Genomic DNA, 12,500 nt, shown 5'->3' with positions numbered 1-12,500 from the left:
ACCCATCAGTCTCTCTTGTCAACACCTATCTGGAGTATCAGGGTCGACCAAACGCCTGCTAGTCCGTCCTCAGCGTTATGGTCTGTGTGGCATCACAGCGTCCATCACGACTGTCTCCTCTCATCAGTCAGAGCTGCCTCACGTTACTGCACCTCTGGGCTGAACGCTGTGTTACTGGCTTATCTTCAGGACCGAGCACTCCATCACACCTGTCGTCTCATCACACCTGTCTCTGGTTAACAGGACATTGCTCTTGGGTAGCGTCAGCACCAGCTTTGACTCTTGGGTAGCGTTAGCACCAGCTTTGACTCTTGGGTAACGTTAGCACCAGCTTTGACTCTTGGGTAACGTTAGCAACAGCTTTGACTCTTGGCTAGCATTAGCACCAGCTTTGACTGGTGGGTAATGTTAGCACTAGCTTTGACTCTTGGGTAGCGTTAGCACCAGCTTTGACTGTTGGGTAGCGTTAGCACCAGCTTTGACTGTTGGGTAGCGTTAGCACTAGCTTTGACTCTTGGGTAACGTTAGCACCAGCTTTGACTCTTGGGTAGCGTTAGCACCAGCTTTGACTCTTGGTTAGCGTTAGCACCAGCTTTGACTCTTGGGTAGCGTTAGCACCAGCTTTGACATTAATTAGCCCATCGCTAACAAATTCCTGTGAGAGAGGGCTTTGTTTCCCCTTGTGTGGCTCTACCTAGTGCTGTATCGCACAAAAACAAAGCATGGAAACATTTTATTTTTCCCTGTAACAATCGGGGAAAATCTTATTACAGCACTATGGAAATGTCGGTGAATGTGGATAGATTATTACTCTGAACAACATAATGTATTCCTCGCACTGATTTGGAAAGACTGTTATCATCCTACAGCTCAGTCACATTCATCTCCTCACCTCTTCACCTCCTCACCTGTTCACCTCCTCACCTGTTCACCTCTTCACCTGTTCATCTGTTCACCTCCCCACTGCACTCTGACTCAGTTTCTTCCTCTCTCTCTCTCTCCCTCCACCCTTACCCAAATCTACACCTCTCCATTACCAACACTCATCACCCACACCACATGACTCCATCTGTCCCCTCCATCTCACTCGTCCATCTCCATCGTCACTTCTTCTCACCTCCTCTCCCCTCGTTCTTCTCCTCCCTCTCTCTCTCTCTTCGTCTGACTCATCATCCCGTTTTTCCAGCCAAGGGCTGATTGAAAGCCTTCTTTCCTGGTCAGTCCCACTGCAGGCTGTGTGCAGGGAGAGACACTCAGAAAGGGCTTCTCATTGATGTATTGACTGTGTTGGTGGAGACGCATAACTAGTCAGGCGTGAATTAAGCACAACGTGGCTTTCAGTGAAGACTTAATGTGAACCCTTCTCTGCTGCCTCTCTCTGTCAGAGTGCTTTAACACTATTGATTCATTTTATCTCTCTCCCTTTAAACAACTCAGCTCCCCATTTCTCTGTTGTTTATTCTCTACAGACGACTTGAAAAGTGAAAAACTGGCTGAAATTGGTGTTGTCGGGAATTCTCAACACTACACTTAACAACCAAGTCAACCAGTGAGTTTTAGGTGTTGTAAAAATGGACTAGATCGGCATACCAGAAGTCTTTTGGCACTTCAGTGTCTAATAATTGCATTTTGATTGGTCAGTTCCCCAGAGGGAGTTCTTTTGGGCGGCATGCTGGGCCCCTTTGATCTGTCAGAGAGAAACACAATAAGGGGAGAGGGGATGTTTGGAGCGTGTCTTTTTTAAGAGGACATCTGTCTCATTGTTTGGAGAGAAAAGAATGGATTGTGCTGGAGTGCGATGGTGAACGGAGTCTCCGCCCTCTGATCTGTGTGGTTTGTGATTGGGTGAAATAACTGTAAGGGGAGTCTGGGTGACCGAGTCCTGGCCTGGTTCTGTCACATGACTCTCGTACCTCTGGGAACCGGGTGTGTTAAAGCAACACAAAAACCAAACAGACACCTCAGGAGTGCCTTAAAGAGGCTTCGTCTAAACTGCAGCACCTCCTGGTCTTTAAGAAAGCAGAGACCCGCAGCGTTGAGGAGAACCGGGTCAGGACCAGGTCGTTCGGACATAGCGGATACATTTGTGAGGCAGGGTGGGTTAACCCCCTGGACGGGTCCAAATCCCGACGCCAGAAACACATCCAAGCCACGCCTCCCAGCAGGTCTAGCACACAGCGCTTACTGACCAGTACACATCAGCTCCAAAGCCAGACCACAAATCTGCTGAGACCAGTGTGTCTCAATTCTTTCTCAGTTCTCTCTCTCTCTCTCTCTCTCTCTCTCTCTATGAATGGTGAGAAGCTGTAGATGGTCTGAGGTTGCCAGTTCTCCTGACTCTGATGGTCTGAGGTTGCCAGTTCCCCTGACTTTGATGTCATGACTTCATGGCAGCCTTCTCAGCATGAGTTCAGTGTCAGAATCCCTCTCCTTCTGTTTCCCCTGTCCGTCTCTCTTTGTCTCTCTTTCTGTCTCCCCTGTCTCTCTCTCTTTCTCCTTCTGTCTCCCCTGTCTCTCTCTCTTTCTCCTTCTGTCTCTCTCTCTCTCTCTCTCTCTCTCGCTCTCTCTCTTTCTCACCTGTCTGTCTGTCTGTCTGTCTCTCTCTCTCTTCCTCGCTCTCTCTCTGTCTCCTTTCCCTCTCTCTGTTCTCTGTGAATAAGGCTTTGGCTTATGGCTTTGATCTTGGTTCTCTGCTGCTAAGCTGTTTTTCTGTATGCCTTTAAATGGCTTGGTCTATAAGCTCCTCATAACGAATACCCTGCTCTCTCTCTCTCTCTCTCTCTCTCTCTCTCTCTTTCTCTCTCTCTCTCTCGCTCTCTGTCTCTGAGAGAAGAGCTGTAAGTTAGAGAGGAATTCTGCCTGACGAATATTTGTTTAGGGCTTAATGAAAACAGGCCTGTGCTTTTGCCGATATGATAAATTCTCATGAGGTTTGGGACTGCCACAGCAGAGTAGTTTGACATTACTGTTCTGTGTCCTGTGTAAAAGACTAAGCTTTTACAGCAGAGAAACAGATGAATCCTCAACCACACAAGCTTTTAGAACGAGTGTCTTAACACAGAAAAAGAAATCAAGACTTAATATCGTTTTTCATTTATAGATCTATGAGCTTTTGTTTGACTCAGTGGCATATGTGTCATCTCTCCCTGTGTTTAAACGTGTTCAATGCACAGCTCACAGAGCTCAAAGTCTGTCAGATCTCTCTCTCTCTCTCTGTTTCTTTCTCTCTCTCTGTCTCTCTCTCTCTCTCTCTCACTCTCTCTCTTTCTCTCCCTGTCTTTCTCTCTCTCTCTCTCTCTCTCTCTCTCTTTCTCTCTCTCTCTCTCTCTCTCTCTTTCTCTCTCTCTCTCTCTCTTTCTCTCTCTCTCTCTCTCTCTCTCTTTCTCTCTCTCTCTCTCTCTCTCTCTCTCTGTCTTTCTCTCTCTCTCTCTCTCTCTCTCTCTCTCTTTCTTTCTCTCTCTCTCTCTCTCTCTCTCTGTCTGCCTCTGTATGTAGAGTGAGGGAGGGCTTTGATAGGCTGGTCAATGCTGATCCCTCTGTTCTGTATTTCTGAGAATATTCTTAGTAACCTCAGAGAGGTGCTCCATTTACCATTCCCCTGCTACTGGAAGTGTGTGTGTGTGTGTGTGCGCCCGCGCGCATGTGAGACACACTCACGTGAGGGTTGTGATAGATCAATGTGAGAGAGAGGAGAGGAGAGCAGAGCAGAGTGTGTTCTCTGTGAGGACTGGGTGATGAAGATGATGAAGATGAGGATGCAGGGGTAATTCTGCATCTGGCCACTCTCTCAGCAGTGTGCTGTGTGTGAGGGGGAAGGGCAGAGTGTATCTTAGACCTCTTTTTATCTGTAATCTGTACCCCTTCCCTCTGCATCAGCAAGAAACAAACATGCGCACACACACACACACACACACGCAGACTGTTGGTAAGAGGAGGTGTGTGGTTTTATAAACCTGTGGTGTTTCAGTCACATATGTGGTCAGATCAGAAAAGAGGAGCAGAGATGTGACAGAGAAATATGGATCACACCAGGAGCACTTTCACTCAGCACTCCAGCTCACAGGCTTTTATTAAACATCAGCCTTCATAACTTATTTCTCCTCTATCTGTCGAGAATGTGCAGTACCGTAGTGTAGTGTGTTGTGTATCCGTGGAGAAGTTACAGTATTGTATTGTAGTGTGTTGTGTATCTGTGGAGACTGTACAGTATTGTAGTGTAGTGTGTTGTGTGTCCGTGGAGACTGTACAGTATTGTAGTGTAGTGTGTTGTATCTGTGGAGACTGTACAGTATTGTAGTGTAGTGTGTTGTGTGTCCGTGGAGAAGTTACAGTATTGTAGTGTAGTGTGTTGTGTATCTGTGGAGACTGTACAGTATTGTAGTGTAGTGTGTTGTGTATCTGTGGAGACTGTACAGTATTGTAGTGTAGTGTGTTGTGTATCCGTGGAGACTGTACAGTATTGTAGTGTAGTGTGGTGTGTATCTGTGGAGACTGTACAGTATTGTAGTGTAGTGTGTTGTGTATCTGTGGAGACTGTACAGTATTGTAGTGTAGTGTGTTGTGTGTCCGTGGAGACTGTACAGTATTGTAGTGTAGTGTGTTGTGTGTCCGTGGAGAAGTTACAGTATTGTAGTGTAGTGTGTTGTATATCTGTGGAGACTGTACAGTATTGTAGTGTAGTGTGTTGTGTATCTGTGGAGACTGTACAGTATTGTAGTGTAGTGTGTTGTATCCGTGGAGACTGTACAGTATTGTAGTGTAGTGTGTTGTGTATCTGTGGAGACTGTACAGTGTTGTAGTGTAGTGTGTTGTATCTGTGGAGACTGTACAGTATTGTAGTGTAGTGTGTTGTGTATCCGTGGAGACTGTACAGTATTGTAGTGTAGTGTGTTGTATCCGTGGAGACTGTACAGTATTGTAGTGTAGTGTGTTGTGTATCTGTGGAGACTGTACAGTGTTGTAGTGTAGTGTGTTGTATCTGTGGAGACTGTACAGTATTGTAGTGTAGTGTGTTGTGTATCCGTGGAGACTGTACAGTATTGTAGTGTAGTGTGTTGTGTATCCGTGGAGACTGTACAGTATTGTAGTGTAGTGTGTTGTGTATCCGTGGAGACTGTACAGTATTGTAGTGTAGTGTGTTGTGTGTCCGTGGAGACTGTACAGTATTGTAGTGTAGTGTGTTGTATCTGTGGAGACTGTACAGTATTGTAGTGTAGTGTGTTGTGTATCCGTGGAGACTGTACAGTATTGTAGTGTAGTGTGTTGTGTATCCGTGGAGACTGTACAGTATTGTAGTGTAGTGTGTTGTGTATCCGTGGAGACTGTACAGTATTGTAGTGTAGTGTGGTGTGTATCCGTGGAGACTGTACAGTATTGTAGTGTAGTGTGTTGTGTATCCGTGGAGACTGTACAATATTGTAGTGTAGTGTGTTGTATCTGTGGAGACTGTACAGTATTGTAGTGTAGTGTGTTGTGTGTCCGTGGAGAAGTTACAGTATTGTAGTGTAGTGTGTTGTGTATCTGTGGAGACTGTACAGTATTGTAGTGTAGTGTGTTGTGTATCCGTGGAGACTGTACAGTATTGTAGTGTAGTGTGTTGTGTATCCGTGGAGAAGTTACAGTATTGTAGTGTAGTGTGTTGTGTGTCCGTGGAGAAGTTACAGTATTGTAGTGTAGTGTGTTGTGTATCTGTGGAGACTGTACAGTATTGTAGTGTAGTGTGTTGTGTATCCGTGGAGACTGTACAGTATTGTAGTGTAGTGTGTTGTGTATCTGTGGAGACTGTACAGTATTGTAGTGTAGTGTGTTGTATCCGTGGAGACTGTACAGTATTGTAGTGTAGTGTGTTGTATATCTGTGGAGACTGTACAGTATTGTAGTGTAGTGTGTTGTGTATCTGTGGAGACTGTACAGTATTGTAGTGTAGTGTGTTGTGTATCTGTGGAGACTGTACAGTATTGTAGTGTAGTGTGTTGTGTGTCCGTGGAGAAGTTACAGTATTGTAGTGTAGTGTGTTGTGTATCTGTGGAGACTGTACAGTATTGTAGTGTAGTGTGTTGTGTATCTGTGGAGACTGTACAGTATTGTAGTGTAGTGTGTTGTATATCTGTGGAGACTGTACAGTATTGTAGTGTAGTGTGTTGTGTATCTGTGGAGACTGTACAGTATTGTAGTGTAGTGTGTTGTGTATCTGTGGAGACTGTACAGTATTGTAGTGTAGTGTGTTGTATCTGTGGAGACTGTACAGTATTGTAGTGTAGTGTGTTGTGTATCTGTGGAGACTGTACAGTATTGTAGTGTAGTGTGTTGTGTGTCCGTGGAGACTGTACAGTATTGTAGTGTAGTGTGTTGTATATCTGTGGAGACTGTACAGTATTGTAGTGTAGTGTGTTGTGTATCTGTGGAGACTGTACAGTATTGTAGTGTAGTGTGTTGTGTATCTGTGGAGACTGTACAGTATTGTAGTGTAGTGTGTTGTATATCTGTGGAGACTGTACAGTATTGTAGTGTAGTGTGTTGTGTATCTGTGGAGACTGTACAGTATTGTAGTGTAGTGTGTTGTGTATCTGTGGAGACTGTACAGTATTGTAGTGTAGTGTGTTGTGTATCTGTGGAGACTGTACAGTATTGTTGTGTAGTGTGTTGTGTATCCGTGGAGACTGTACAGTATTGTAGTGTAGTGTGTTGTGTATCCGTGGAGACTGTACAGTATTGTAGTGTAGTGTGTTGTGTATCCGTGGAGACTGTACAGTATTGTAGTGTAGTGTGTTGTGTATCCGTGGAGACTGTACAGTATTGTAGTGTAGTGTGTTGTGTATCCGTGGAGACTGTACAGTATTGTAGTGTAGTGTGTTGTATCTGTGGAGACTGTACAGTATTGTAGTGTAGTGTGTTGTGTATCCGTGGAGACTGTACAGTATTGTAGTGTAGTGTGTTGTGTGTCCGTGGAGAAGTTACAGTATTGTAGTGTAGTGTGTTGTGTATCTGTGGAGACTGTACAGTATTGTAGTGTAGTGTGTTGTGTGTCCGTGGAGACTGTACAGTATTGTAGTGTAGTGTGTTGTATATCTGTGGAGACTGTACAGTATTGTAGTGTAGTGTGTTGTGTATCTGTGGAGACTGTACAGTATTGTAGTGTAGTGTGTTGTGTATCCGTGGAGACTGTACAGTATTGTAGTGTAGTGTGTTGTGTGTCCGTGGAGAAGTTACAGTATTGTAGTGTAGTGTGTTGTATCTGTGGAGACTGTACAGTATTGTAGTGTAGTGTGTTGTGTATCTGTGGAGACTGTACAGTGTTGTAGTGTAGTGTGCTGTGTGTCCGTGGAGAAGTTACAGTATTGTAGTGTAGTGTGTTGTGTATCTGTGGAGACTGTACAGTATTGTAGTGTTGGGTGTTGTGTATCCGTGGAGACTGTACAGTGTTGTAGTGTAGTGTGTTGTGTGTCCGTGGAGACTGTACAGTATTGTAGTGTAGTGTGTTGTGTATCCGTGGAGAAGTTACAGTATTGTAGTGTAGTGTGTTGTGTATCTGTGGAGACTGTACAGTATTGTAGTGTAGTGTGTTGTGTATCCGTGGAGACTGTACAGTATTGTAGTGTAGTGTGTTGTGTATCTGTGGAGACTGTACAGTATTGTAGTGTAGTGTGTTGTGTATCCGTGGAGAAGTTACAGTATTGTAGTGTAGTGTGTTGTATCTGTGGAGACTGTACAGTATTGTAGTGCAGTGTGTTGTGTATCCGTGGAGAAGTTACAGTATTGTAGTGTAGTGTGTTGTGTATCTGTGGAGACTGTACAGTATTGTAGTGTAGTGTGGTGTGTATCCATGGAGACCTGGACTGGGTCCCTTAGTTGAAAAGTGAACTCGGTGTGTGAGAGATAGACAGATGGAGAGAGAAGCTCTGGACACTATTGATTTTCCAATTGACCATACAGAGCTGTGTGTGTGTGTGTGTGCGTGTGTGTGTGTGTGAGAGAGAGAGAGACCCATAAACAGAGTAATATGTGAATAATTCAGAAGATGGGACAATGGTGTAGTTTGACCTGTTTCTGTCTAATGGCTCTCTCTCTCTTTGCTTCAGTGTATATCTGAAATCAAACAGCCTTGTGCGTCCTCATTCTAAATCAATTCAACATAAACAGAGGTGAGCTACTGTTCTCCTGTGGTCCTCAGGGTCTGGACAAGGATAGAGAGAGAGGGAGGAGGGGGATCTCATCCCACGGGTTCTCTGATTGGCTGGCAGGGGCAGCCATTCACTGGGTTGGTTTGGAAATGGCCAGGGGCGGCTTTTGTTCCTACGTTAACATATGTAAACATAAGCGTATTATGGGGTGGCAGGAATAGCATGTGTATTTTAATGTTGTTTCATAACTGGTTGTGTGATGACTGTGTTCTGAATCATCTATAGCTCTGTATCAGTCATCTCAGGCCCACTGTCCTCATTTTCATTTTCAAAAAATAACATTGACATTAGGCCTGCATGATACGAGGAAAAGCTGCGATGTGCGATAACGTTGTACAATACTGCGGTGGCGATATGACTGGCGATAAATAAACAAATATTGAAGTGTGCATATTAGCTATACAGTTCCTATGTCTTTCTGCTTTCATAGGTACACTGCTAACATAGACTCCAAACACTGAATAGTGTATGCCCACTCAAGTAAGAAATGAAATAAATTATTTCACACGACAGAGTATTAGGGTCACATTGAGGGAAAAAATTCTGAAAAAAGTCAGCATTTTAGGCTCCGTGTTATTTTAGGGGGGAAATATCAGAAGAGCTGCCAATCGCCTGCGTTAAAACGAGGAACGTGGAGCATCTTGTGAAATTATACTTTAGTATAGGTTTCACAAATAACGAAATACTTAATCTTTTGGCACATCAGCACCACATTATCGTAAGTATCAGGACTTTGAAAAGATTGTGCAAGAAACTGTGATTGTGCAACAGTACAAGAGGCAAACAGCAGTAGCCAGAAGCAGAAGCTCAAGCAGCCACTGACTGTCCTCTCGCCCGTTTTGTTGGTTTGCATTTTGGTTGCTGGTAATATATTTTCCTCAAAAATTATGGGTTTTTTCTCTTGAAATTTTGCGATTTTTTTCTTGTTACATAATTATTTTCTCGTAACATTACGACTTTATCCTCATAATATTACGACTGTTTTCTTGAAATATTATGACTTTATTCTCATTAAATTATGACTTTATTCTCATAATATTACGAGCTTATTCCCGAAATCTCAGAGTTATTTTTCCCTCAGTATGTCCCTAATACTCTGTCATAATTTCGATCGTGCTTTTATTGAACACATTGTTCTGCATGTTTTACACAGTGCCTGTGTTTATAACACGTCATCTCTCCTGAAACCTAAATAATCCCACAGAGCGAGAGTTCTGTTCTTTTTCGCCACAAGGTCTTCCTCAACCACATTTTCCTCGCTCTTCTCTCCTTCCTCCGCCATCGTGTTAGCTAAATTGACACCAATTAATCTGAGGGTAGCCGACGGCTAGCTGGGGCTTGATCTGATAGGCCAAATGGTGTGAATGCATTGCCCATGTATCCAGGGCTCCATCTGATAGGTCAAATGTTCACATGGTGAATGTGAATGCATGGCGCGTGTAAACAAGGTTCAGGCAGTCTTCTGTGATGTGTTCATCGCACAAGTTCATATTGCGATGACGATGAAAATATAGTTTACAGCACTAATTGACACAGAGAACAATGACCTAGAGAACGTTGACATAGAGAACATTGACACAAAGAACACTGACACAGTGAACACTGACACAGAGAACGTTGACACAGAGAACATTGACACAAAGAACACTGACACAGTGAACACTGACACAGAGAACGTTGACACAGTGAACATTGACATAGAGAACATTGACACTGAGAACAGTAATCTCCTCTGACACACAGGACTGTGACACTACTTCAGTTCAGTTAATTAATGAATCTCTCTCTCTCTCTCTCTCTCTCTCTCTCTCTCTCTCTCTCTGCCTGTCTGTCTATCTGTCTGTCTGTCTGTCTCTGTCTGTCTCTCTCTCTGCAGTGAGAAGAGGAAGCTGCAGGTGAATGTTATCAGTCCCATCCAGTGCAGTATGAATGGGAGGAAATGCACCATTGTCGTGGAAACAAAGATCAACCAGTCCCATCCTGATTTTATTAAAAGTCGATCAGGATTCATCCTATCAGTGCCAGGCAACTGAGAGGTTGGGGGTCACTGACCCCTGTGCATTGTGTCATTCTGACAGAGGTGAAGCCATACCAAACCTTAAGGATCTATACAACTTTAACAGCTATGATTTTCCTTTAGTAATGAACTGCACATCTTCCCACATCAGACACTATACCCACCCAAACTCCCCTCACGCTGCGGCGTGTAGCACTCACAGCACTGAGGGGATCTTCCAGCTTTGTTTGTTATTGTTTTGATTTTTTCAATAAGACAGCCAAATTAAGGGAAAACACAAATATAATATTTATTATGTAGAGCAGATTACATGCAGCTTTGACACCAAACTGTTTGTTAAGATGGAGCATTGCATTTTCCTGCATAAACAGAATTTATGTAAACTCAGTATAGCACTTTCGGATAGAAGACTGTCAGCACGTAGCCTGAGACCAAATAAAACAGTAAAGTGTGTATATGTGTTTGTTTGTGTGTGTGTGTGCGCGCAAGCGTGCATGTGTGTGTGCATGTGTGTGTGCGCACGCGCGTGTGTGTGTGTGCGTGCATACGTATGTGCGTGCGTGTGCATGCGAGCATGTGTGCGTATGCGTGTGCGTGTGTGTGTGTGTGTGTGCGTTGTGACAGTGTAGTAAGTGAATAACAGACACTAACTCTTGTTTTCATTGTGCTGTTGAGATGGATGTGCTGAGCATGTCCTGTAAATTCCCTCACTGCTCAGAGAAGAGCGAAATAATCTCTCCTAACAGAATGTTTTTATCTCTGTATGTGTAAACCAGCTGTACATTTAGAACACGTGTAAATGTAGTGTGTATCTATGGAAGTGAAACAGGTAAACCCTAAACGCTGTACTCGAAACGCTGGCCTTCCTTCTCTGACATGGAGAAAACAGAGTGTGGACTGAAGGCATTAGGCTGGTTCCCCTTCAGACCTCAATAATGCTCTGTCTCCCTTTCTCTCTGTCTCCCTTTCTCTCTGTCTCTCTTTCTCTCTGTCTCTCTCTATGTTTATCTCGTTCTCCCTTTCTCTTTCTCTCTGTCTCTCTCTATGTTTATCTCCTTCTCCCTTTCTCTTTCTCTCTGTCTCTCTTTCTCTCTGTCTCTCTTTCTCTCTGTCTCTCTTACTCTCTGTCTCTCTCTATGTTTATCTCCTTCTCCCTTTCTCTTTCTCTCTGTCTCTCTCTTTCTCTTTCTCCCTGTCTATCACTTTCTGTCTCTCTCTGTGTGTGTTTGAGAGATAGCAGTATCCATTCCTGTTAACTGGAGGGTGGAGGAAGGGGGGGGGGGACTCTCAGGTTGTTTGTCCCAGTTTGAAAGATTCTCTCAGTGAGTGAGAGAGAACGAGAGCTACCAAACTTCATCACTGATCCATTTTCTGACTTCATTTTTTCGCTTTTCTCTGTGTCACTTAGGTTTCTAATTACTGTTCAGTTTTAATCTGCCCACTGAACAACATGAAAAGTGACAAGATCTCTATCAGTTAATTGCTATCAAAGCTTTTAGAGAGGAGCCAAAAAGAGTCAAGAGAGCCAAACCCAGCGTGTGTCCAGTCAGTCACTGGTCCGTGACAAAGTGGAGGTTGAGACTGGGAGAGATGTGATCCAGCCCCGCTCCATGGGCCAGCGGCTCAGACCAGCTGTGTATCTCAGCTCAGCTCCTGAGAGAGAAAAGGTTTAGGTGACTTTTGTAAAGCCTGATGCTAAATGTGGAGTTTGATGCCAGTTAGATCTTTAGATCCTGCCAGCACTGCCCCCCACCCCCATCCCCAACCCCACAGATTCTGCTCATCAGACGTCCTGGGAGCTGAGACGCTTTTGTCTGCAAACACTGATACTCTCACTCTTCATCTCTCTGTTCCCTCTAATTTGTCTCTGCTCTGTGGTCTCTCTCTCTCTCTCTCTCTCTCTCTCTCTCTCTCTGTATTACTCTCTCTTTGTTGTGTCTTTCCCTGCTTTAGTAAACTAAACCCTAATATGAATGCATTTCACACCAGCGTTGTGTTTATTATGTGACTAGTGGGGTGATGGAATCTGTCCTCTGTTGGCCCCTTTGACAGGGAGACTGGGACATGGTGTCATATTGTCTCTGTCACACTGGTGACCAGACTGGCTGTGCCACGGACACCGATTCCTTACCAGTCAGAAGTCACTCACCCCTGCCACCCACACCCCCCCACTCCACTTCAAAAACAGCAACAGAGCACTAACCTGTCTGTACCACATTATAGACTGTGTCAGAGACCAGCACCACAGTACAGACTGTGTAAGAGACCAGTACCACAGCACAGACTGTGTCAGAGACCAGTAC

At 44.3% G+C, this 12,500-nt stretch overlaps 1 protein-coding gene across 2 annotated transcripts in view; it reads left to right on the top strand.

The window, feature by feature from the left end:
* Window positions 1-10,669, top strand: part of myo1d (myosin 1D) — an 83,969-nt gene extending 73,300 nt beyond the window's left edge. For both annotated transcript variants that reach the window (XM_030773908.1, XM_030773909.1), the window contains exon 22: window positions 10,057-10,669. In XM_030773908.1, the coding sequence (XP_030629768.1) occupies window positions 10,057-10,213 (157 nt within the window). In that variant the 3' untranslated portion in view covers window positions 10,214-10,669. The remainder of the gene's footprint in view (window positions 1-10,056) is intronic.
* Window positions 10,670-12,500: the final 1,831 nt, after the last annotated feature.

Source organism: Chanos chanos, chromosome 5, assembly GCF_902362185.1.
Source record: "Chanos chanos chromosome 5, fChaCha1.1, whole genome shotgun sequence".
NCBI classification, from domain to species: Eukaryota; Metazoa; Chordata; class Actinopteri; order Gonorynchiformes; family Chanidae; genus Chanos; species Chanos chanos.
This window is presented reverse-complemented; position numbering and strand designations above follow the sequence as displayed.